This window comes from Hyperolius riggenbachi, chromosome 5 (genome assembly GCF_040937935.1).
Source record: "Hyperolius riggenbachi isolate aHypRig1 chromosome 5, aHypRig1.pri, whole genome shotgun sequence".
NCBI lineage: Eukaryota > Metazoa > Chordata > Amphibia > Anura > Hyperoliidae > Hyperolius > Hyperolius riggenbachi.
The window spans coordinates 332,571,072-332,598,295 of NC_090650.1; the positions used below are offsets into that span (position 1 = coordinate 332,571,072).

Sequence of the window (27,224 nt, forward strand, 5' to 3'; positions counted from 1 at the left end):
GCCAGCAGCCTGCAAGTGCTTTCCCGTCTGTCAGTCACCAGTCCAATGCCGAGCATCAAGGTGCTAGAACAGGTCGCACCACTGCTGGACTTCAATGCACGTCCCCTGCATGGAATTATTTTATTGATTCGGAAGAGGATGAATACAGGGCAGTCTATTGTGTGTGTCGTAAATCGGTGAGCAGAGGCATATCGGGCACCAGGTACGGCACTCCAGGGCTGCTAAGCCATCTGCGCAACAACCACAAACGGGAGTTTGAATATGTAAAAAATTACAATAAGATGGGTGGAGTAAATGCAGCAGCAACAGGCCCCTCCTCTTTTTTTTCTAGTCGTCCGAGTCCTGTCCCTATCCAACCTGCTCCTCAGTCCCATTCTACTTCAAAGTCCTCTGCATGCCAGGCTGGTAGAGGACTGCAGACCTCGTCGGCAAGCACTTCGTCATCACCCTTGTCGGTTGAATCACCAGTGTTCCAGCGTCAGGCCTCTGTTCCAGAAATGTTGCAGAGGAAGCGGATGCTCCCTGCAAGTGATCAGTTTGTGGTGAAAAATAATGCGCTCCTGGCAAGGCTGTTGGGCCAACAGCTGCTGCCCTACCAGTTTGTGGAGTGTGCCCCCTTCCGCAGACTGATGAACAGTGTTGCTCCACAATGGCGGATCCCCAGCCGCCATTATTTTGCCAGGAATGCTATCCCTGCCCTGCACCAGCACATTGTGGAGTGTGTCGGCCGGTCTATGGATCACACTGTCTATGGCAAGGTGCACTTCACGATGGATGGCTGGAGCAGCAGGCATGGGCAGGGAAAGTATCTCACTTTTACCGCCCATTGGGTCACCCTCCATGGTGCTGCTGAGGAGGCTGCAAGATCTGGGGCATCTCAACTGGTGGTGCCACCACGTGGGTTGAAGGGAAGGCCTGTTCCACTTCCCTCTGCTACCTGTTCTGTCCAAGGCCAGTCTGCCATTGCTGAGCCTCCCAGCAAGTGGTCCCGCTCCTCCTACACTGGTCTGCAGCACCATCGATGCCAAGCAGTGCTGAAAATGGAATCCATGGAGGAGAACAGGCAAACCGCATCTGTAATCCTTGCAGGCTTACAGGGTCAGATTCAGCAGTGGCTGACCCCACAAAGACTTGACACAGGTGTAGTGGTGTCTGATAACGGTGCCAATATGATGGCCGCCATTTCGCTAGGTGGCTATACCCACTTACCTTGCTTGGCCCACGTCTTCAACCTTGTAGTCCAGAAATTTCTACAAACTTTCGAAGGGTTGAAGGACGCTGTGGCCTCAGCACGAAAAGTGTCAGCCCACATCCGTCGCTCCGCAACTGCCACCGCGGCCATGAAACTGCTGCAGCACCGCCATAGCCTGCCGCATCACAGGCTTATTTCCGATTGTCCGACGCGGTGGAACTCCACACTCCACATTCCACATGACTGAGAGGTTGTGGGAGCAGCGCACGGCGGTCAGGCTATACCGGTGTAAGGCATCTTCCACCAGAACAGGGCCACTGGACTACATTACTGGGGACCAGTGGCAGCTGATTGGACAGTTGTGCAAAGTGTTGGAGCAATTTGAGCAGGCAACAAAAGTGGTCAGTGAGGAGCACTGCAGTATATCAGAGGTGCTCCCTCTTGTCTTCACAATGGAAAAGACTCTTGAAAAACTGCTCGAACGGGGGGAGGAAGCCCTACTGAACAGTGGCCAGTCAAGTGAAGGAGTGAGTGGGCATGCTCCAGTCCTGGATGAGGAGGCAGAGCTTGTAGAAGCGGAAGAGCCCATTGTCCGGGGGTGGGAAGAAGATTTTGATGCGGAGCTGGATCATGACGACGACAGTTCTGACAGCCAGGAAGAGGTGATTCATGGCAGACATCTCTTCCCCATGGCTGCACATATGATCCAGTGCCTCCATAAAGACCCCCGGATTAAAACTTTAAAAGCAAGGCTCGACATGTGGGTGGCCACCATCTTAGATCCCCGATGCAAGAGGAAAATGCGCCAGTTCATAACCCCCTCCCAAGCAGACGCCAGGATGAGCCAGATCCGGGATGCCCTTCATCGTTGGGTAGAAGATGTGTTTCCTTCACCTGTACCCCGGCCCCAAGCGACAAAGCCTAGTAGTAGTCATCACACTCAGCAAAGGTCTGGTGGTAACACTCCCAGCAGCAGCACCAGTAGCCAATCTGGGAACCTGCTGAGTATGCTGAAGGCATTTTACCAGCCAGTGCCAGATACTCCTTCTCCTTCTAGCAGCAGCACCACCAGCGGACAAAGTGGTCACCACCGCCAGCGGCTGGCTCGTATGGTGGACAATTACTTGGGGTCAGCTAGTGCTCCAGACAATATGGAGACTAATGATGACCCCATGCAATATTGGACCAAACAATTGGATCCTTGGCTGAACTCGCTCAGTATGCACTGGAGGTTCTTGCATGCCCCGCCGCCAGTGTTCTTTCTGAGTGAGTATTTAGCGCTGCAGGTGGAGTGGTCACTGACCAACGGACCCGTCTGTCCACAGACAATGTGGGCATGCTAACATTCATTAAAATGAACGAGGCATGGATCAGTGACAATTACAAGGCCCCTCTCACTGATATAAGAGAATGAGTCCAATACATTATTGCCGGAAAACATTTTAGGACTGCGTGGAACCACCTCTAGGTCCCATGGCCTACGACAAGTCCTGCTGCTCCAAACAATTTTTAGGACTGCCGTGGAACCACCTCTAGGTCCCATGGCCTGCAACTTCTCCTGCTGCTCCCAAAAAATTATACAGACTGCTGTGAAACCACCTCTAGGTCCCATGGCCTACAACTTCTGCTGCTCCCAAAAAATTATACAGACTGCTGTGAAACCACCTCTAGGTCCCATGGCCTACAACTTCTCCTGCTGCTCCAAACAATTTTTAAGACTACCGTGGAACCAGTAGCTCCCATGGCCTACGACAAATCCTGCTGCTCCAAACAACACTTGTAAATGACCGCCGTGGAACACCATGGCTTACGCGATAACTCCAGCAGCTCCAAACCACAATTATAATGACCGCTGTGGAACACCATGGTTTACACAACAACTCCTGCTGCAAAAAAAAAAAAATTAACGGTGGAACAGCCACTAGGTCCCATGGGCTACCATTTAGCACAAACGAGGTTTCAATTGCGACTATTTTAATTTTTGCGCCGGTATGCAGAATTCCGCGGAATCTAGCGCTGGCGGAATCCGCCAATTCCGACTGAATGTAATTAGGACCTTCCGATCATCCCTAGTAATAACCTGTGCAGGATAGGTGATTAGGAGATTGGTAGTGCTCTGACAGATGCTTAGGTACCTATTCTTGTTTTCAGTGTAATTCTGTTTAACCACTTGCCGACTGCCCCCAGCCGATGGGCGGCGGCAAAGACTGGGCCTAAACGACCGCAATACGCCCATCGGCGGAGGCGGCGGCGGCAGCAGGCGTGGTGATGCGGCGATCGCGTCATTCATGACGCGATCAGCCGCTGGCGACTGGCTCCGCCCCTTCGCTGTCACAGACCAGATTAGCCAGAGACCGATATGCTGAGGACAGCAACCCTTGCGACTTGCTCTCTGAATGCCCTGAGGTTGAAACAGGGGTATCCAGTTAGCCAGGGGCAGGAGCGCTTGCGTAACCAAAGATGTAGAACAGGCAGCGCAAAGCTCCCGCCGGTTGAGTCGGGTACTGCAATGACTCAACAAACCCACAGCAAAGTTCACAGATGCAGGTACTAGGATAGTCTTCGGGCAGGCAGAGGTCGGCAACAGATCGGGTACTCGGACAGGCAAGGGTTCGGCAACGGAGCAGGTTCTCAGGCGGGCAAAGGTCAGCAACGGATCAGGCACTCGGACATAGCAGAAGTCGGTAACCAGCCGGGTAGTCAGACGAGCCAGGATCAACATTCAGGAGACACAGGCAGAACTAGTCAATTCACGGGAGAAACACACGCACACTGCTGCAATACTACAGCAACCAGAGAGTGTCACTCTCTAGGCTTAAATAGGCCGTTTGGGCGCGAACGGCGTGACGCGCAGCGTGCGCATGCGCACAGGTGCGCACGCCGTCACGTACACAGGCGCGCACACCGTCACGTACACAGGCGCGCACGCCGTCACGCGCGTCACAGAAGATGCACAAACAGACGCCCCCTCACGCGCGCGCATGCGCAGCGCTCACCCCAACGCCTCGCGGCGGCAGTGCTCACGCAACGCAGCGCGCGCAAGCGCACAACGCCAGACCCCCAACAGTGGAGATCCAACGCCATGCCCCGGACGCCTGCCGACATCCGTATGTGCCAGCCGCCTCGCCTAGACAGGTAACTGACCGTGACAATGCCCCCCCCCAAAGGGCATCCTCCGGATGCCTACTGGTACAGGTTTACCCGGAAACTTGATGTGGAATTTCTTCACCAATACAGGAGCATGTACATTGGATGCTGGTTCCCATGTATTATTTTCTGGTCCATAGCCTTTCCATTTAATCAGAAATTGCACCCGATTGCCCCTTCTCCTGGAGTCCAAGATTTCTTCGACTTCGTATTCTTCTTCTCCATCCACTAAGATAGGCGATGGAGGAGGTGAGTTCCGATTGACAAATGGGTCCACCAGTGAGGGTTTGAGTAGGGAGATATGAAATACTGGGTGAATTTTCAAACTCCCGGGTAGTTCTAATTCATAAGCCACTTGACCAATCTTCCTTTTGACAGGGAATGGCCCAATAAATTTCGGGCCTAATTTCTTGGAAGGACATGACAATCTTAAGTTCACGGTTGATAACCAGACCAGTTCTCCAATTCCAATTTCCTTGTCACCCCTCCTCTTGTCATCTTGTCATCTGCCTTCCTCTTGAATGATGATTGAGCTCGAGACATTGCTTGTTGTAGCACTTGAAAATTATCAGACAGGAACTTAGCCAGGTCAGAAGCAGCTGGTACCGATGATTCAGAGACAAGGTTGGGAAAAATGGATGGATGGTAACCATAGTTGGCAAAAAATGGTGACTGTTGGATTGAGGCGTGAATGGAATTATTATATGAAAATTCAGCTAATGGAAGTAAACTGACCCAATTATCTTGTGAAAAAGTGGAAAAACATCTGAGATATTGCTCGAGGGTTTGGTTGGTTCGTTCTGTCTGACCATTGGATTGTGGGTGATAGGCGGATGAAAAGTTAAGTTGAATGTTCAGAGATTTGCAGAGAGCTTTCCAAAATCGGGAAGTGAACTGGGTGCCTCTATCCGACACGATATCCGCAGGAATTCCATGGAGACGAATGATTTCTTTAATAAAAATTTGTGCTGTTTCCTGTGATGAAGGAGTATTTTGCATTGGTATAAAATGAGCCATTTTGGACAGCCGATCCACCACCACAAAGATAGTATTATGATTATCAGAATCTGGTAGTTCCACAATAAAGTCCATGGAAATGGAATACCAGGGTCTTGGAGGAACCGGAAGAGGATTCAACAAACCCCATGGCCTTAACCTGGAGCTTTTAGATTGGTTACAGACTATACAAGATAACACGTATGCCTTACAATCTTCCTTCAATTCAGGCCACCAAAAATAACGCTGAATTAGTTCTTGTGTTTTAAAAATCCCCTTGTGACCAGCCAATCTATGATCATGACATGACTTAAGGACCGATACACGGAAATCTTCGGGAACCACTATCTTATTTCCTCGTAGCCAAAGGCCGTCTTCCTGTGTAAGTGAGGCCTTGATTCTTTCAGGCAAAGTGAGGTTGGAATGTCGAAACTGGTCAATAAATTCAGGCTGTATCATAAAAAAGTTTTGACTGGAAAGGATTGTATCCTGTGTGGTTTGGAATTCATTATCAGGAAACATGCGGGATAATGCATCCGGTTTTGTATTCTTTGATCCAGGTCGGTAAGTTATGTGGAAGCTGAAGCGGGAAAAGAATAATGCCCATCTGGCCTGTCTAGGATTCAGCCGTTTTGCCGTTTTGAGGTACTCCAGATTGCGATGATCAGTATAGATAAGTATTGGATGCGCAGCGCCCTCCAACAAGTATCTCCATTCTTCCAGAGCATCTTTGATCGCCAGTAGTTCTCTATCGCCGACATCATAGTTTCTTTCTGCCTCTGATAATTTTCTTGAGTAATAGGCAACTGGGTGAAGTAACTCCTTGAGTCCTTGCCTCTGAGAGAGCACTGCCCCTACTGCGACTTCTGAGGCATCCACCTCCAGAACATAAGATAATGCTGGGTCCGGATGCTTGAGAATAGGATCGGTAGTAAAGATAAGCTTCAGTTTATCGAATGCTTTTTGTGCTTCAGTATTCCAAACAAACCGACTTTGTTTACGGGTGAGTTGTGTAATTGGTAAAATTACGGCTGAAAAGTTCCTTATGAATCTGCGATAGAAATGTCCAAATCCAATAAATCTTTGAACTGATTTTTTATTAAAAGGGGCTGGCCAATCTAGGATGGCTTGGATCTTCTGAGGGTTCATGCGAAAGCCGTTAGCAGAGATAATGAAGCCTAGAAATTGAATAGAACTTTGCTCAAACTGACATTTCTCCGCTTTCGCATATAATTGATTATGTCTTAGACGGGTCAAGACTTGTGCCACGTGATAACGATGTTCTTCCAGTGATGTGGAAAAAATTAAGATGTCATCCAAATACACGATGAGGAATACATCAATGAAATCTTTCAGGATATCGTTAATAAAGTATTGGAAGGTGGCTGGGGCATTGCAGAGACCAAAGGGCATTACTAGGTATTCGTAATGGCCATAGCGAGATCTAAACGCCGTCTTCCATTCGTCTCCTTTTCTGATTCTTATTAGATTATATGCGCCCCTTAAATCGAGTTTCGTGAATATGTTGGCGGCCCGCAGTTGTTGAAACAATTCTGGTAGCAATGGTAACGGATACCGATTCTTAATGGTTACCTTGTTCAGTTCTCGGTAGTCAATACAGGGCCGAAGTGATTTATCCTTTTTTTCAACAAAGAAAATACCTGCGCCTGCCGGTGAGTTAGAGGGTCGTATGAATCCCTTTTTCAAGTTTTCTTCAATATATTGTTTAAGCACCTTTTGTTCGGGTTCAGACAGGGGAAACATCTTTCCAAAAGGAACTGCGGCTCCCGGTAATAAATCTATTGGACAGTCATATGGACGATGAGGAGGCAACAGGTCTGCCCCCTTTTCATCGAAGACGTCCAAAAATTCATGATACTGAGTAGGCACCAGATTTTGTAATGAGGTGCATAACAGAGGTCCTGCATGACTAGGCCTTTCTGGAATACAGCAGTTCCCACAATATAATGAATTGAAGGTAACTTGACCCATAGACCAATTAATCGCAGGATTATGCGCCTTGAGCCAGGGTAGCCCTAAAATCACTGAGTACATTGGAGAGGACACTAGATCAAATGTGAGAAATTCTTGGTGTGTTCCGAAAATAGAAGTAAGAATAGGAACAGTTTCCTGATCAACAGGACCCGAGCTTATTGCTGAGCCATCGGCTAGGTGGATATGTAGGGGTTCCTTCCGACGTTGAGTGATGATCTGATGAGAAGTGGAGAATGTATTGTCCATAAAGCAACTACAAGCACCGGAGTCGATGATGGCATGGGTATCAATGGTTCTTCCTAGGAGCTGTAAAGAGATTGGGATAGTAAAATGATTAGAGACTGATGGAATTGGTATGGGGACGGGTGATTTACTGAAATCTTTCTTACCCGATGGTCTAATGGGGCAGGAGTGAATAAAGTGTCCAGTTGCACCACAGTAGAAGCATAAGTTGTTCTGTCTTCTTCTAGCTCTCTCTTCTGTTGTCAGGGCTGAGCGGATGACACCAAGTTGCATGGGTTCCGGTTGGTCTAAGGCAGAGGCAGATGCCGAGGGGGAGTGTGCACCAGTTGGTACCCAAAATGATCGTGCAGAGTTGGTGGTAGCACGTTCCAATTGTCGTTCCCGGAATCTGCGGTCAATTTGTATAGCACTTAGAATCAGATCATCTAATGAAGCGGGTATTCCAATGCGGGCTAATTCGTCCTTCAAATTCTCTGATAGTCCCAGGCGATACTGATGACGTAGAGCAGACTCATTCCAGTCAATATCTGTGGCCCACTTCCGGAATTCTGATGTATGCTCTTCAACGGGGCGACGACCTTGACGTAAATTTCGTAAGGAGACCTCTGCAGTAGCCTGGCGCTGAGGGTCGTCATATAGTACTGCCATACTCGTGAAAAAAGTTTCGGTCGAGGTTAGGCATTGATGCTCCTGTTCCATCAACTGGTGGGCCCAGGACTGGGGTTCCCCTTGTAACAAAGATATGATGAAACCCACCTTGGTGCCTTCCTGAGTAAAGGTTCGGGGTTGCAGTGAAAAATAAAGTTGACAGGAATGTTTAAATGCCCGAAACTTGGTTCGATCACCAGAAAAGCGATCAGGGACTGGTACTCGGGGTTCCGGAACAGGAGGTACAACAACTGGGTTTAGGTTAATTGGGTCGGCGGGTGGAACAGCAGGTTGAACAGGTGGAGCAGGTGGAGCGGGCTGGTTTGAGGCAGTCGCCGTAACAGCTAAGGTGTTGATTTGACCCTGTAGTTGCAAATGTCCAGCTTGTAACTCCTTAATAGCTTCCGTAAGGTTTGTTATTTGTTTGCACAGGGTGCTTAATACATTTGCTGCCTCAGCGGTCTCCATTTTGTGGCTGTAGTATTCTGTCACAGACCAGATTAGCCAGAGACCGATATGCTGAGGACAGCAACCCTTGCGACTTGCTCTCTGAATGCCCTGAGGTTGAAACAGGGGTATCCAGTTAGCCAGGGGCAGGAGCGCTTGCGTAACCAAAGATGTAGAACAACAGGCAGCGCAAAGCTCCCGCCGGTTGAGTCGGGTACTGCAATGACTCAACAAACCCACAGCAAAGTTCACAGATGCAGGTACTAGGATAGTCTTCGGGCAGGCAGAGGTCGGCAACAGATCGGGTACTCGGACAGGCAAGGGTTCGGCAACGGAGCAGGTTCTCAGGCGGGCAAAGGTCAGCAACGGATCAGGCACTCGGACATAGCAGAAGTCGGTAACCAGCCGGGTAGTCAGACGAGCCAGGATCAACATTCAGGAGACACAGGCAGAACTAGTCAATTCACGGGAGAAACACACGCACACTGCTGCAATACTACAGCAACCAGAGAGTGTCACTCTCTAGGCTTAAATAGGCCGTTTGGGCGCGAACGGCGTGACGCGCAGCGTGCGCATGCCGTCACGTACACAGGCGCGCACGCCGTCACGCGCGTCACAGAAGATGCACAAACAGACGCCCCCTCACGCGCGCGCATGCGCAGCGCTCACCCCAACGCCTCGCGGCGGCAGTGCTCACGCAACGCAGCGCGCGCAAGCGCACAACGCCAGACCCCCAACAGTGGAGATCCAACGCCATGCCCCGGACGCCTGCCGACATCCGTATGTGCCAGCCGCCTCGCCTAGACAGGTAACTGACCGTGACATTCGCACTGTAACCCGCCGGCCATTCGGAAGCGCCGGCGGGTTACTTGCACCCGGATCGCCGCTGACACAGAGTATAATAGGCTTTGTAATGTATACAAAGCCTATTATACAGGCTGCCTCCTGCCCTGGTGGTCCCAGTTTCCGAGGGACCACCAAGGCAGGCTGCAGCCACCCTAGTCTGCACCCAAGCACACTGATTTCCCCCCCCCCCTCCCCCATGATCGCCCACAGCACCCCTCAGACCCCCCCCTGTGCCCACCCCCCAGACCACTGTTAGCACCCAATCACCCATCAATCACTCCCTGTCACTTTCTGTCAACGCTATTTTTTTTTTAACCCTAAACAGCCCCCTGCTCCCTCCTGATCACCCCCCACCCCTCAGATTCTCCCCAGACCCCCCCCCCTTGTGTACTGTATGCCTCTATCCCCCCTGTAATAACCCACTGATCACCTGTCAATCACCCGTCAATCACCCGTCAATTCAATCACCCATCAATCACCCCCTGTCACTGCCACCCATCAATCAGCCCCTAACCTGCCCCTTGCGCGCAATCTGATCACCCACCCACACCATCAGATTGCCCCAGACCTACCCTCAGATCACCTCCAAAGTGCATTGTTTACATCTGTTCTGCCATCTAATCACCCACTGATCACCCATCAATCAGCCCCTGTCACTGATACCCATCAGATTAGACCCCTATCTGCCCCTAGGGCACCCAATCACCCGCCCACACCCTCAGAACGCCCTCAGACCCCAGCCCTGATCACCTCGCCAGTGCATTGCTTGCATCTATTTCCCCCCTCTAATCACACCTTGAGACACCCATCAATCACCTCCTGTCACCACCTGTCACCCCCTAGCACACCTACCCATCAGATCAGGCCCTAATTTGCCCCGTGTGGGCTCTTGATCACTCGGCCAAACCCTCAGACCCCCTTCCGATCACCTCCCCAGTGCATTGATTGCATCTATTTTCCCCTCTAACCACCCCCTGAGACACCCATCAATCCCCTCCTGTCACCCCCCTAGACTCCTATCCATCAGATCAGGCCCAATACAACCTGTCATCTAAGAGGCCACCCTGCTTATGACCGGTTCCACAAAATTTGCCCCCTCATAGACCCCTGAACAGTCATTTTGAGAAATTTGGTTTCCAGACTACTCACGGTTTTGGGCCCGTAAAATGCCAGGGCAGTATAGGAACCCCACAAGTGACCCCATTTTAGAAAAAAAGACACCCCAAGGTATTCTGTTAGGTGTATGGTGAGTTCATAAAAGATTTTATTTTTTGTCACAAGTTAGTGAAAAATGACACTTTGTGAAAAAAAATAAAAATCAATTTCCGCTAACTGTTGACAAAAAATAAAATCTTCTATGAACTCGTCATACACCTAACAGAATACCTTGGGGTGTCTTTTTCTAAAATGGGGTCACTTGTGGGGTTCCTATACTGCCCTGGCATTTTACGGGCCCAAAACCGTGAGTAGTCTGGAAACCAAATTTCTCAAAATGACTGTTCAGGGAATACCTTGGGGTGTCTTCTTTCTAAAATGGGGAAATTTGTGGGGTTCCTATACTGCCCTGGCATTTTAGGGGCTTTTAACCGTCAGGAGTAGTCTAGAATCCAAATGCCTCAAAATGACCTGTGAATAGGCCCCTTAGCGCACCTAGGTTGCAAAAAAGTGTCACATGTGGTATCGCCGTACTCGTAAGAAGGAGTATAATGTATTTTGGGGTGTATTTTTACACATACCCATGCTGGGTGGGAGAAATCTCTCTGTAAATGGACAATTGTGTGTAAAAAAAAATAAAAAATTGTCATTTACGGAGATATTTCTCCCACCCAGCATGGGTATGTGTAAAAATACACCCCAAAACACATTATACTACTTCTCCTGAGTACGGCAATACCACGTGTGGCACTTTTTTACAGCCTAACTGCGCTAAGGGGCCCAAAGTCCAATGAGCATCTTTAGGCTTTACAGGGGTGCTTACAATTAGGCACCCCCCAAAATGCCAGGACAGTGAACACACCCCACAAATTACCCCATTTTGGAAAGTAGACACTTCAAGGTATTCAGAGAGGAGCATAGTGAGTCCGTGGCAGATTTCATTTTTTTTTTGTCGCAAGTCAGAAGAAATGGAAACAAAGTGTCATTTTCCGCTAACTTGTGACAAAAAATAAAATCTTCTATGAACTCGCCATGCCTCTCACTGAATACTTTGGGATGTCTTCTTTCCAAAATGGGGTCATTTGGGGGTTATTTATACTATCCTGGAATTTTAGCACCTCATGAAACATGACAGGTGGTTAGAAAAAGCAGAGATGCTTAAAAATGGGAAAATTCACTTTTGGCACCATAGTTTGTAAACGCTATAACTTTTACCCAATCCAATAAATATACACTGAATGGGTTTTTTTTTAATCAAAAACATGTTTGTCCACATTTTTATAATAATTAATAACTTTCGCGCTCAAATGTATAGGAAATTTAACTTTATTTGAAAAATGTCAGCACAGAAAGTTAGTCATTTTTTTGACAAAATTCATGTCTTTTTTGATGAATATAATAAAAAGTAAAACTTGCAGAAGCAATCAAATAGCACCAAAAGAAAGCTGTATTAGTGACAAGAAAAGGAGGTAAAATTCATTTAGGTGGTAGGTTGTATGACCGAGCAATAAACCGTGAAAGCTGCAGTGGTCTAAATGGAAAAAAAGGCTCTGGTCCTTAAAGAAAACCTGAACTGAAAATAAGTCAAAATAAGCATACACAAGTCATACTTACCTTCCATGTAGTCTACTCCTCAGTGTCTTTCTCCTGTCCCGCGTCCTGTTTGTTCACTGTGATCAAGGGAATTTTCCGTCCTCCATTTTGAAAATGGCCATTACCCATAACAGCTTTCTGGTCAGCACACAGTTAAACTGTAACATTGCCCACTTGAGCCATAAATAAACATGGACATTACCTGGTACATCAGTTTTCCTCTCAGCTATAACTGACAGCAACTGATATTTTACTGACAGCAACTGATATATTTCAGATCTGACAAAATATTGTCAGAACTGGAAGGGATTATTGTCAGAAGAAAATGGTGAGCTTCTGAGAGGAACTGATGGCAAGGTAACTATGTAATGTTCATTTGAAGTAAACTCATGTGTTTAATTTAAATATTTTTACTCAGTACAGGTTCTCTTTAAGGGGCGAAAAGACTGTGGTCCTCAAGTGGTTAACCATGCCAGTTGGCCTACCCTGTATTCTCCTGGCTAGTGGAAATGTCTCTCTGCATATTTGTCTTTTTTTTTTTCAGTTTTATGTGCTATTGTTAACTACCTTGTTAATCTACCTGTTGAAATAATTTCTCATTTTGTTATGCAGACCTTGAGCTGGAGCTATAAAAGAACGTTCTCTTATGTTTATATTCTGCTGAATAATATGTAATCATTTGTCTTCTAAATGGACGTTGGCTTTTAACAGACTGCTGCCGTGCTGTGCACTGATAATTTCCCTGAAATAGATTCCCATGTAATTTACTCTTCTGCTGTGGATATAATTGGTGCAGGGTGTATAGGAATGTGCAATAAAAATGAAGCTGTGGCAGTACAAATAATAACAGAATCATGATTGAATTTGTAGCTCTGTTTCACGATGCTATGAAATGAATGCAAACTATCAGCAGTACATTTTTTGCATTGATTTAATATCAAAGAATGTATCACTATGTTTCCATTATTTATTTAGCATAGAAGAATTTCCCAAACCACTTTGAGCCTCTGTTCATATTGCAGAATGGTCGGGTTCCCATTGCTTTGCTCTGGCTCTTTGTCTTTGATCCGTATTGTGTGAAATTTCAAAGGTTATCTTTTGAAGAAATTTTTTTTTTCAGAACATTAAATTGACATTTCGGAACAACAGTGACAAAATGAGAGGTTATCGCTGTATGAAAAAAAAAAACTAAAATGATGAATTTAACAAAATAGAGATTGGTGTCTTTGTACACCAATGTTTCTGAATATCGTCCCTCCGCAACCCCCCCCCCCCCCAATTCTCTCCCGTGCCAGCCTTATTAAACATGTTTCTTTTTCACTAATGAGGCCATTAAATCTCTCTACACCAGATTTTTCAACGTTCACAGTTTAAGTGAATCAAATAACTTTTCCACTTGTGTTTCCAATTAAACAAATGCTTCTTGTGTGCCATATTTATATGGAATGGACATTTTATGTACAAAAATTCTTATAAAACATTACATTGGCTTGACTGCTTAAATGATAACCATTGTGAAAAAAAAAACATTAATTTTATTGCTTTATGTCGTTACATTTATTACTGGTAATAAATGTTTGCTTTTGTTTTGTTCTAGATCCAATTATGTGTCCTAAAATCAGCCCTTTACTTTGTTAAAAAAGTGACTGAAAATGAAACAAGTGCAATAGAAAAGAGCCCTTGCTCGCCTGTTAAACTTTATTTTTAGTTTTAATGATTAACCATTTCCCCTCCCCCGGGACGAGTAACTACGTCCCTGCAAACTGCCATAACTCTGTGCAGGGACATAGGTACTACGTCCCTCCCGCCACGCCCCCCCGCGCTTGGTACCGCCGCTCATTACCGCCGATCGCCCGCCGCTAGATCAATGAATGGGAAAACAAATCCCATTCATTGATCTAATTCCCCGTGTGAATGGCTGCAGCCGTCTATACAGACGGCTCGGCCATTCATTCATTCCGTATGCGTAGTGCTTCCGTTTCCGTACAAACAGTACGGAGCTGAAGTCACTACTGAGGACATCTTGTGGCCAAATTGTAATATTACATCCCCCCTTTTTTTCTTAGCTTATCATCCCTAGTTACCTTTTTTATTATTATTATTAACCCCTGACCTCCCACACTCCCCTAAAGTTACCAGTTTTTTTTATTTATTTATTTTAATAAAAAAAAAAAAATTACTAAATTAAAAAAAAATACATAAATAGTTACCTTAGGGACTGAACTTTTTTAATATGTATACAAAAACTGTATACTACAATTACTTTATAAATTATGGGCCTGTAATTGGGGATAGACGCAAAACTTTAAAAATGCACCTTTATTTCCAAATGAAATATTGGTGCCATACATTGTACTAGGGAAAAAGTTAAACGTTGCAATAAACGATACAAACGGGAAAATAAAATGTGTGAGTTTTAATTACGGTAGCATGTTTCATTTTGAAAATATAATGGCTGAAAACTGAGAAATGTTTTTTTTTCAATTTTTTTCTTATTCTTCTTATTAAAACGGAGTTAGAAGAAAATAATTTTTAGCAAAAAGTACCCCCCAAAGGAAGCCTATACAGTGGCAAAAAAAAACAAGATATATATTGTTTCGCTATAATAAGTAGTAATAAAGTTATAGGTGAATGAATGGAAGGAGCGTTGACGGGTGAAAACTGCTCTGGTTTTTTGAGCAGAAAAACCCTTTGAGGTGAAGAGGTTAAATCTGCTTATAATCCTATATTAAGTGCAAACATTTTACAAATTTACTCTAGCTATTACCAGGGGAGGTATTCCTATTTTGATCACATCATTGGCGCCATTGTAGTATGACTGAAAAAGTATTCATATGCTTATAAAATGTATAGCATGTTTTAGTGCAAAATGAAATGGCTAAATTGGCCTTTGTGATTGCTATAAAGAGGTATGTTGCACTCTCTTTAAAAAAAAATTGTGTTTTTTTTAATGTATTTACTGCTTGGTTTTGCAAGTTGACTTTCTGTTATGCAAAATTTTGGTTAAAAGTCAGTTCTAGGGAACCTCATGGCATAGTCCATTGCCCTAGCTAGGGGGTAGATTTATATTCCCTAGTATCAGTTACAGTGGTTGTTTAATTGGTAATCCATTTTTGTGAATACATCTTCTTGTCTCTGTCTTGAGTTCTTCTGAGTGACACACTCAATTAAGGTTGCTTTTTTTGTTTATTTCTTCAACCACGCCTCCCTCCAGTCACATGTATTAAAATGCCTCATCGATGGCTTAATACATAATGTAATAAGCAGGTTCATACTTGATGAGGAGCTCTTCAAAAGACCGAAAAGGCAGTTTCTGGCTGGAAGAAATTGCTTATCATTCTTAACAGCCATTTTTACAGAGGCATGCTAAATGTTTAATCTTCACCTGGTAATTACGAAATGACTGCAGGCTTCTATGTATCCAAGGTGACTGACAGTCTGCCCCATGCCCCCTTCTATAGAGCTGACTATATTGGAATTTGAGGGGCAATTTAGGACCTTCACACTTGAATAGTTCAGATCTAATAGTAGGAGGCAGCCACTTCCGTTTTCTGTGACAGGCCTGGCCACACGTCTGATTCTTCACGTTCGTGGCCACAATAGCAGTATAGAGGGCGCTATTGTGGCCAGGAACGCAAAAAATAACTCTCGTTCCCAGGCCTGTCGCCGAAAACTGAAGTAGATGCCGGAGGGGGACAGGAGCATCTGATTGAGACTACGAGGGCACAGGATGGCTCCAGGGGGCTGGTAGAAGCCCAAGGTGAGTAAAACTCATTTTTTGTGTATGCCTTAAGCATCCCTTTAAGGACAGGGTTGGGGAACACTACCTTACCTCAAAGATGATACTAGTAATGGAAATAATGGGAATTTTATTTGCACTATGGCAATGTTTCATGAGCAGTTTCAGCTCACTTACCCAGGCCAAAATTCAGTGCCAGCAGTATGAATAGCCGTGTATCGGTGTACAGAGAGGCCATGTGGCTACCGAGTAAAGATAAACATTCTCCACAGCCCTGATTGGTTTCCCTGTTTGCAACCTTATTTAGTGAGTACCTGTTTTACCCTGCTTAATCTCCTATTATCTGGACAAAATACACCAGTTGTGCTCCTGTTTTCTCTGTGGGATTTTTTTCATCATTGCCTTATATCTCTCAAGTTGTGTTTCCATATTTATCTGTCAGTAGTGTATTGGTGTTCACATGTTTTGATAAATGGACTTATATCTGGGTATTTACAGGTTGTTACAGATTTACCCCACGGTTGTGTTCCAGTAAGGTCACATGTAAAATCATATTTTGCATCAAAGAAATAATAGTAACTAATATTCTGGCTCGGTTATGTGTGTTATTTCAAGAAGTGAAACATAAATCAATTTATTTACTGTCTGGACTATTGTGTTCTTTCAAAAACACATAAATCAAACACGTTCAGATTTGAGACGCTCAGTATCTGTAAATAGAAGCCTTTTTTCATAGTCTAGCTGTTATTAAATGCCCAGTACCTTTTTATTTCTATGGCCACAAATTGTTTTTTTTTCCCCCCACTGACTCTTTCTGCTTATTATCCTTCATCTGTCATTTGGTCAGGTTTATTTCTCATTCTTTGGCATCTTGTATGTACAAAACAAAACTTTTCCTATTTCTATTGTAATATATGCTGCTGGCAATTCGTGTTTCTTTTATCAGCCTAGCTTAACACTCACTAAACTTCGCAAGTCTGTTGTGTTATTCGGAGGCCAGTACTGTGTGTCCATTTTTGGCAGTTGCATTTGTTGAGCGCAGACAACAGTGAATTTATATCAAAAGTGTTTTTTTTTCCCCTTGTATGAATCAGTGTTCAGTCTTACTATATTTGGAACACAAGCTGTTCATAGTGCACATTACTCATTATACAAACCTACAACAGTGCTCGGTCTCTGAGTAATTATTATTATTCATATTCTTGTGCTTTAATCCTTATGAAATGAATATTTTAGGTGATCCCTTTTTTCGAATTCACACAAAAGGAAACATAGAAATAGATGAAATGGGCTTTAATGAAGCAGTTAGCTAATCTTGCTTGCTAATTTACATAGGAAAACAAATACTGTATCTGCAAAAATGAATAAAGCTTTATTCATACTGACACTGTTATTACGTACCATAATAAAATATATAAATACTCAGCATATACTAGATAATACACTTAATTCTATTTTGGTTAGATATTTGACATTTAGGCAAGAAGTAGTCATTATAAACCATAGCATGTGATAGATGTAATACAATCAACCATTTAGTGGGTGATTTAAAACTGCATAGAGAGTGGTAAGCATGTGACAGACTGGTGCATAACTCACAGCTTTTATTGTCTAAAGTAAGTAGTAATGAACAACAAAAAATACACCCAAGTCATGCTGGTTTTTCCAGAAGATTTTTACATTTTACATTTCCTTGCATGTATCCTACTTTGGAAGATCCATTGAAATATATTTTCCTCTCTTAATGGCAGGGTTGTATCTCATGTGTTTGAACAGTCTTAGGCTGGCCTTAACTTGCCTAACAACTGTATCGGCAATGATAAAGAATCTCTTACAAAGTTAAAGCCCCCACCTACTGTGGTGTTTGTTGAGCTGTCATTTGTGATAGGTTCACCACCTTAATGTGCTCCTGACACTCGCATGGTCATGATTTGGTCCTAACGGATGGTCATTGGGACAACATGCTTGACTCTAGGAAGGTTGGCATGAATAACTGGGCATATTTGACGTTTTGAAGTTTCCTGGAAGAAGTCTGCAGGACCTGGGAAGGCTAGTTTCTCTGACAGCTGACTCCTAATAGTGCAGGCAGTGTACTAGGAAATAAAATTGTGTGTATGTAGCTGTTGTGGTCCGCAGTAGTATACTTTTAGTGGTTGCATAAAGCAGAGCTCCCCAACACTGTCCTCAAGGCCCACCAACAGTACATGTTTTGCAGGAAACCACAGACATGCACAGGTGGGGTAATTAGTGTCTCAGAAGAGCTGATTAACCACCTCTGTGGCTTTCCACAAAACATGCACTGTTGGTGGGCCTTGAGGACAGGATTGGGGAACACTGGCATAAAGGGAACCTGAAGTGAGGGGGATATAGACGCTTACATGTTTCCTTCACTTGCCTGGCGTCCTGCTGATCCTCCGCCTCTAATGCTGGAAACACACCATGCAATTTTCCTTTTGATGGACTGGTAATTGGTTAGGAAGCTGTAACGTGTGTACATATCCAAACTGCTCCTGATCAATTGAGGGATTGATTTTCCAATAATTTAGCAAAATTAATCCCTTTCTTGATCGGAATCAGAGCAGACATGCTGGAAATAATCGCCCGATTCCTGTCGATCGTACAGGAAATTGCATTGTGTGTTTCCAGCATAATACTTTTAGCCATACACCCTGAACAAGCATGCAGATTGCATGTTTCTGACAAAAATCCAACAAGATTAGTAGCTGCATGCTTGACAACATTATCCAGACACTACTGCAACCAAAGAGATCAGCAGGACAGTTTGGCAACTGATATATATAAATATATATCAGCCTCAATGTACCTCTCACTTCAGGTTCCCTTTAAAACTCAAGATATCCAATTTGTTTGAGATTTTTACAGTAGGGAACAAGAAGCCTCTCTGACTAAAGGTGCATACACACGCACTACTGTAATAACCGACGGGTCCGTCAGACCCTCCCGCTGAGCGGATCGTTCAGAAACTGCCTTATTAGTCTGCCGACAGACTGTACACACGCACTACTGTCGGCAGAACGCCCACCCGCCCGCCCAATGACGGACCGTCCATTACAGTAGTGCGTGTGTACACACCTTATTCCTATCCCCCCCCCCCCCAATTGTTATGCAAATTTGATTATCGCTATCTATCCTGATAATGGTGATTATCACATTGTACCAGTTTCAGTAAAAGGTTTAACTTAAATATCAGGAAATAATGAATCCCTTCACATTGAGCAGATTAGAGCAACAGTGACTAGCAGTCTACATCCCCTACAGTGGAGCAGTAGAGGACAGCACCTCTTAATGCGTCCATCTTAAAGTCTTCCAGTGCAGAATTAAAATAACTGCAGTCTACCAGTGATGGAGATACCTTCCTGTATCTCCAGGTGCCAGCCTGATATTGCTATGGGAAGTGGGTGCTAATTTCTAAACACACGTTCTTTTAACAATAAGTTTTTTTATTGAAAAGTTTAGCAAATATATAATTGATTGAACAGTTACAATGGATACTTTTACAATGTGTTACCAGAGACCACAACATAACACACAACAGGTTTATGTATAAAACGTCCAAATATTTGGATTATTTGGTGAGGAAACCTCATTCAAAAAGGTATTTGAAACTGCTAAGAGACACCAGAGAGGTCTAATCAATAATATAACCATTAAAAATTAACAGACACCATAGTGCCCAACCAACTATGAGCTAATATAGGTATGTTGACCCTAGAACCTGCCTTATATGAATCATGGCAAGGGGAAGTCAACTCATAACGGTTTGCCTCAGCAGTGGGGGGGAAAGGGGGGGGGGGAGAGATATACGTTCCAACATCACCTATAACCTTACTGACGCTGTAAGAGAAAGCTTCTTTCTATATAGACGCCGTAGGGACTGCAGGAGTGGCTGGGAGATCATTAAACATATGCTGTATACATTGTTTTTATGTCAGGTTTTCCTTTAGGCAATTCTTCGTAAATCCTATTTTTAGCATTCTTGTATTGCAAGTAGTTTTGGTGAGCTACCATTGCGGTACAATGGTATGAAGCGGCCAATATTTTCCAAACCATTATAAGAAGGCCCCTTAGTAATTTGTTGGCTTCCAAGCACTGGTTTCTCAGTGGGTGGTTTCTTTAGATAGTAGAATCCCATTACACATAGCAATTTATCAGGGTGCAGCTCAGTGTTTTGGGTTTTTAGCGATAGTGTTTTTGTTTTTTAATCTGTTTTTTCAGTGATTATAAGAGTAGAATTCTATTTACTATCTACTTTCTTTTTGACAGACATTGCTGCTAGCTAGTGGCAAGGTGTCATTCTGAATCCTAAGATAATTTATTACACAAGCCTCAATTTCTTTACCCTTCCTGGCCTTAATGATAGTAATGGATCAATGCTGGTCATTGAACGGTGATAAGATTATGCCTTTATGAGAGGTCCTGTAGTTAAGTAAAGGGGAGAAAATATCCTTTACTTCTAGAACTCGTGCATCAGGAATTGGTTTTATGTAGCCTCAACTTACTGACAGCTAAGTACTGAATGAGACTTGTAAACCAATATATTTCTTTATGAAGACGGTGTAAAACCACATTCCCTTTTCAAAATAAATAGTGTGCACAGTCACCTGCCTAACACAATGTAATATAGACAAGGCAGTTTATATGGGGAACTGAGTACTTCTCCCATGAAAAAAACTTAAAATAGTAGTTCCCAGTATATGTAAGACACGCTATGATTCTGAATAACAAGAACTGAGTACAAAAAGATTTTCATTCTCATGTCTAAATAGATGTGGTCAACTAGCTTGGTCCTATAAGTGATGATTTTCTTGGTGCCAAATGGCAGGTCTCCGGGATCAGGCAGCCATGAGGAATGTCAATGTTCATCATGCTCTAGGAGTATCACTTTTCTGAATTGCTGCATTTTTTTCACTATGTAACATATACATTTTCAGGTATGTTCTCATACTCATTCATGCATTTCCTCTGTCTCCACCACCAGTCTCTCGCTCGTCCTTCTGAGAGTTGCCTAAATGTGGTCTTTGGTCATCATTTTTAGTAATGCAATTGATTAGCATATCTTTTTTGCCTGATTCATACCAACACACCTTTAATACTTAAAAGCTAAATTGCAGAGAGAGAGAGACAATGTGCAGTTACAATACAATAAAAGTATATGCAGAGAGCCTTCACTTTCACCCTGTCCTGCAGTTCATATGCTTCTAAACATTGCACCCATCCAACTAGCATGGAACATCCAATGCATTTCAAGAATATATGGTTTATTACTAAATTAAAATTAGCCTGTTGATTGGACTGTGAAAAAGTGGTGAGATCATTGGTGTGCTTTCCCATTACAATTGAGGGCCCAATTCCACTGTGCCCAGCGTGTTGCTCCAAACTGCTTGCTGGCACTTGTCTTAATGCTTGTATGCATGTGATTCCTTCTAGCTATGCCATGCATGGCTATTGGGAATTGCATGCATGATGCGAAAAAATGCAAATTGCTCCCCCCCCCCCCCCCCAATTAGATCCGGGAAAACGATGTGAATTTACACCTATGGAAATGGGGCCTAAGAATGACCACGTAGTTCTACCCCACAAATCTAAAGAATGACTACGTATCAAATGAAGTACCTATATTAGCTGGGAATAAACACATTTATACTGCTTTTCATTGAATGCATAACTGGATTATCGCATATAACAGCCTTTGTTATATTTGTTTGCCACTTTCATCTACTGTATTACGTTAAAATCTTGTACTTGGAAATGAATAGTAATGTTGGGTATACTGTATTACTTCGCTATGGTAATAATTAAGCTAGAATTCCTGAATGAAAACGTTTTTTTGTTTTGTACTCATGATTTATTGATTATTTTGCATTATTTCTTCTTTCTGCAAGAAAATACTGATATTCTGTTCTAAGGAAGAAATGGTCAAAACATTGATTGTAAATTCATTGTGGTCGGGTTTTTTTCCTTTCATTGAAGCAGTTTCTTTGGCCTTTTTTCTGAGCCGCCCGCAAGGGCTTGTAGCTCTGTTATTGACCTGTGTTCCCCCTGCACACTGAAATGAGATGGAAGTGACAATGAATGTGTGTTCTATTAAGTGCTGATACTGAAGTACATGAATAATTTGGCTTGTAAGCACGGATTATACCGGTAACCGTTGGCAAATTTTGAGAATACACGAGTAGCAGAGTTAATGTGCATAACTATGCGGAAAATACGCAGTTCTGTGTTGATGGTTTTATAATGTTACACACTTGAGCGCTCTGTTGTGTCATTTTACATTTTTCTTTTCCGTGACGCGTTCCTCCTGTCTATTTGCTGATGTGTTCATCTTTGTTGATGTGCCCTTTTCAGGTTAGAAAAGCTTTCTGCCTGGGAAAATATGAACAAAAATTAACTCTCTTTGCTGTAAAACGCTGTGAACTGGTAAATGTTTTACACATGTATCCCTAGAAACACACACACAAAGAACACTTGAGCAGTGAGCGCTCGGCTGTAATGGTTAATGAACAGATATTTGGAAAACATTAGCTCATCCGTGGCAGTTGTGTGCTTCATCATCTCGTGTCAGTGTGAAGAATCTATTTTTTTTCCCTTCTCCAACCTTCTTCCTTTTCGGTAGCTTGAAGGTTAATCCCCAAAGTCAGGCAGACTGAAGCCCTGCAAGAGCTGCAAGTATTCCAAGGCTGGAGAGCTTTTCCTTCTCTGAAATAAACGATTCCTGCCGTGTTCAGTGATTTTTGTGCAGCACTCCACACGGCTGAACAAGTGCATCAATACTGTAGTCCTTACATGCTGTACATACTGATGACACTCTCTGTTTAACTTGATTGACTGAGCAGGATAGCGAAGCAGAAGCACCTGCAAGTGATATGCAGCCGTACACACACAGATCGCCATCCTTCTCTTCGCTCTTCTTTTTTTTTTTTTTTTCTTGTAAATGCTCAACGCTCTTTATTTGACTTGAAAATCATGGTGTGGTGAACTGAAGGTAGTACAGTGCGCTACGGAAGCCTTTTATTGTGATAAGCTGTGACATTAATGCAGTTAGGTGCTGCCTGATGGTGTTTGGAAGTGCAAGTTTTTCATTTTGCTTTGTCTAGGGGTGAGCAGTGTATCATTTATGAGGGCTGGCACCTGTAAAACAGACAGGGACTGTGTGCTGTGAATACCTCTAACGTATTGGTGACTGAGTGCTTGTTTTAATGTTGTGCCGGCTGGTGCTGATGCTAAACATAACACTGGATTCTTTCCTTTGTTTAGGCTTTGAGGCAGCAGCAGAAGAGAAGAAATGGGGTCTCTATGATGGTAAACAAGACTGTCCCTCGTGTCGTCCTGACGCCTTTAAAGGTGTCTGATGAGCAGTCGGATTCACCTTCAGGTAAAGATGAAACAGACTATGCATTTGATGAGAAAATCCACTCGCTAAACCTTTGTGGAAGGAGGGCAGCGAGATAAAGGGAGAGATGCATAATAAGGCAGCTCCGCTGCTCTCTTCCCCAGTTTTGTAAAATTCACAGATGGTTATTTGTAGATAGGAGCACACACCTATACATGCATAAGTAAATGTTAGAATTCAGGACACATAACCGAAACGGTCCAGCTGCTGCAGAAAGATACAGGATTCCAATCATTGTAGACTGGCTGAAGAAATGTATTACCGGACCACATGCTGGCGCTAAATGTCTGCAAATAGAGCTCCATTACACACTGTTATTTTGTATGTTTGCTTTGGAGAACCTTAACAAAACATTGTGTGTGTGTGTTTGTACTACTCAGCGCCAGATGAGTTATTAGGATGGACTTTATCCACCGCTGACATTCACTGTCAGAATATTAATTTTTCATTGTGTTTCTTTTGTAGCTTTTGCAGCGTTTGTTTGAGTTCACACCTGTGAGCAGTACTGTTACACACATTTGTTTTTTCATTCATAGATAAACAAGCAGATGAGCAGTTTTATATGTGTTCTTCTTTTTGTACATTTGCATATTTAACTGCTAGCTTTTTAACATTATGCCTATTAAGTGTAATGTTTTTGACATTTTATATTTATAGTAATTATTAGTAAGGCGCTTATATGATTGTTTATTAGCACCAAACCATAGAACTTTAAAGATAGTTATGCTAGTCCTTTTATTTTTTTTATGTTCTCCTGCATTTGGTAATAAACATTAATCATGAATTAAGTGACTTAATCGAATCACTCAATCGCAGAAGAATGATTGTATGTGTGTGAGTGGTAAGTGTAATGGCACGGTGATTGGGAGGGGACAGCTGTTGTACAAGCTTAACAAGGATAATTCCAGGAGCAAGTACATCCTCTGTGGGGATAGACTTCAAAGCTATGCATTAACAGGACACTATTTCTCTTATCTATTGTAAGGCTCAGCAAGTTATTGATTGTGTTCCTATCTGATTCCTCTGATTCCGCATCCTCTTGTCTCTCTTGTCTGGAGCATGCTGAAAGAAAAAGAAAAGGTTTCAACTTTAAAAATAGAAAGAAAAATCTCCTAGATCTAGTAATAAGGGCTACATAAATGCTTTTCTGTAGCCAAGGGGTAAGATATAATAAACGTATTTGTGATTTGTCTTTTTCTCATCTTCCAGGGTCTGAGTCAAAAAACGGGGAAGCAGATAGTTCTGATAAGGAAACCAAGCAAGGGCAAAAATCACCCCCAGGCAAACAAATAAGCCAACACTTAAAACGACTAAAAAAATCAGGTTTAGGTAAGTAACAGTAGTGTGTGTTATGCAACATTTCTGGGTATGCTTGCTATTGTAGTGTATACTATGTTAAAGAAAGTACTAGAAAATGAGCCCTCCTGCTGATCTCTGAGGAAACAGATGAATTATGGAAGTGCTTTGTAGTTGATATTCTGCTTGTTTGGGGGTTTATCAAACAAAGTAAATTTTCTTTTATAGTCTGTGACCGCTCCAAAAGCCTGTATTGCTTGAAATAATACTTGCACGGACCGCAAGGGAACTGCATTTTTGACGGTTGCTGATTTTGCTGAGATAACCTTTGTTCCTTGCTGCCGGAGATTTCTTCATCCATTTCTTTAGTTTTGATATAGTTAATGTACTTCCAGAGGCTTCTGCAGATAACATCATGCTGGTGTGAACAGCCAATGTAAACAGCTAGCTGAGGGAGGCAGAGTAATTTGATTCAGTGTGTATGTTTTGTGGCTATCAATTAGCAAACACATTTGGAGTAGAAAAAAGCAAGATTCACTTAAAGAGAAACTCCAACCTAGAATTGAACTTTATCCCAATCAGTAGCCGATACCCCCTTTTACATGAGAAATATGATGCTTTTCACAAACAGACCATCAGGGGGTGCTGTATGACTGATTTTGTGTTGAAACCCCTCCCACAAGAAGCTCTGAGTACCGCGGTACTCTGGGCAAACTGCCACAATGTAACAATGTTCACAGACAGGAATTCGCTGTTTACAGCTGTCTCTAACAGCCAAAACAGCTAACAGCAGCTACATAACCTGCCCACAGTAAAAATTTCACCATTTAATAAATGTCAGAATGTAAATCGGGGAGAGGAAAGATTTTACAATGAGCAAACACTGACTAAATCATTTATACATAATTATGGTAAAAAATGAAGCACTTTTTTTACTACATTATTTTCACTGGAGTTCCTCTTTAAAGAGTAACTGTTAGCCCCCAAAGTGAAATTTAAATCTGTACAGCAATGTTTTATTTAGTATTAAAGTGATCAAAAAAGCCAATGCGTTCTGCAAAAATCAATATAATTTTGCTACTATGTAGCCGCCGCCGAGTCACATGTGAGAGAATCACATGTGAGAGATGCACGGCGGCGGCTGCTCTGCGGTGCTCCCGCTGGAAGTGCTGCCGCTCTCTCTCCGTGTCAGAGCGGTCAGCTGTTTGTAATGCAAATAGATCGGCACCTGGTCCTGGGGGGGAGAGGGGGATCGGGCAAACATAGGCATGCTCTGCATGCTCGTCATCAGTATCTGATATGCGGCTTTGCGTCGTTAGCGTGGGCAAAAGGCTACATAGTAGCAAAATTCTATTGATTTTTGCAGAACGCATTGGCTTTTTTGATCACTTTAATACTAAATAAAACATTGCTGTACAGATTTAAATTTCACTTTGGGGGCTAACAGTTACTCTTTAAGGTCTCATTTGATGAAGGAAATATAGATAAACCTTCAAATTTAAAAACTCTTCGTTTTTGATTTATGAATGTTATCAAAGTGGATACAGTAGTTAAAGGACCTCTATCGTGTAAAATGTAAAATACATGTGTACACACACATCTGAGATGTACATTTGTTCCAGAGTAAATGCACTTTTTTCCCTATGTCACTATCACAGTAAGTAGTATAAATCTGAAAGATCTGGCATGTCCATCTCGGGGGTTCTCAGTATTTGATTCTTTACAAAAGCATTCTCTGGAAAGGATCTATACAGAGATGCTTGGCAACCTTCCTACTCCTTTATATACTATCTTGACAGTTGAACTGAACTACTGCCATTCAGCAAGTGTTTTTGAAAAAAAAGAAAACCCTAACTCCACCATGAGGGGATGGATTAATCCAATACCAGTCAGATCTGTCAGATTTTTACTACATAGTGTAAATGAGAGCAAAAATTAGAAAAAGGTTCATGTTACTTTGGGACAAATGCATATTTTGTATGTATATTTAAAACATATTTTACATACAAATGTTTACAATAGAGGTTCTTTTCAGTGTGGTGTAGCTAGATATCTGCTCACAGGGAGTTTGCAATATATGCTGATCAGCCACAACATTAACCACCCTGGCGTTCTGATTAAATCGCCAGGGTGGCTGCGGGAGGGTTTTTTTTAAATTAAAAAAAAACTATTTCATGCAGCCAACTGAAAGTTGGCTGCATGAAAGCCCACTAGAGGGCGCTCCGGAGGCGATCTTCCGATCGCCTCCGGCGCCCAGAATAAACAAGGAAGGCCGCAATGAGCGGCCTTCCTTGTTTCGCTTATATCGTCGCCATAGCGACGAGCGGAGTGACGTCATCGACGTCAGCCGACGTCCTGACGTCAGCCGCCTCCGATCCAGCCCTTAGCGCTGGCCGGAACTTTTTGTTCCGGCTACGCTGGGCTCAGGCGGCTAGGGGGGCCCTCTTTCGCCGCTGCTCGCGGCGAATCGCCGCAGAGCGGCGGCGATCAGGCAGCACACGCGGCTGGCAAAGTGC

The 27,224-nt window shown here is 43.4% G+C and overlaps 1 protein-coding gene across 1 annotated transcript in view; it reads left to right on the forward strand.

Annotated features, from left to right (window-relative positions):
- Positions 1-27,224, forward strand: part of ASXL3 (ASXL transcriptional regulator 3) — a 149,270-nt gene that overhangs the window by 68,363 nt on the left and 53,683 nt on the right. The window contains exons 5-6 of the mRNA XM_068237321.1: positions 23,277-23,394; positions 24,622-24,741. Coding sequence (XP_068093422.1) covers positions 23,277-23,394; positions 24,622-24,741 — 238 coding nt within the window. The remainder of the gene's footprint in view (positions 1-23,276; positions 23,395-24,621; positions 24,742-27,224) is intronic.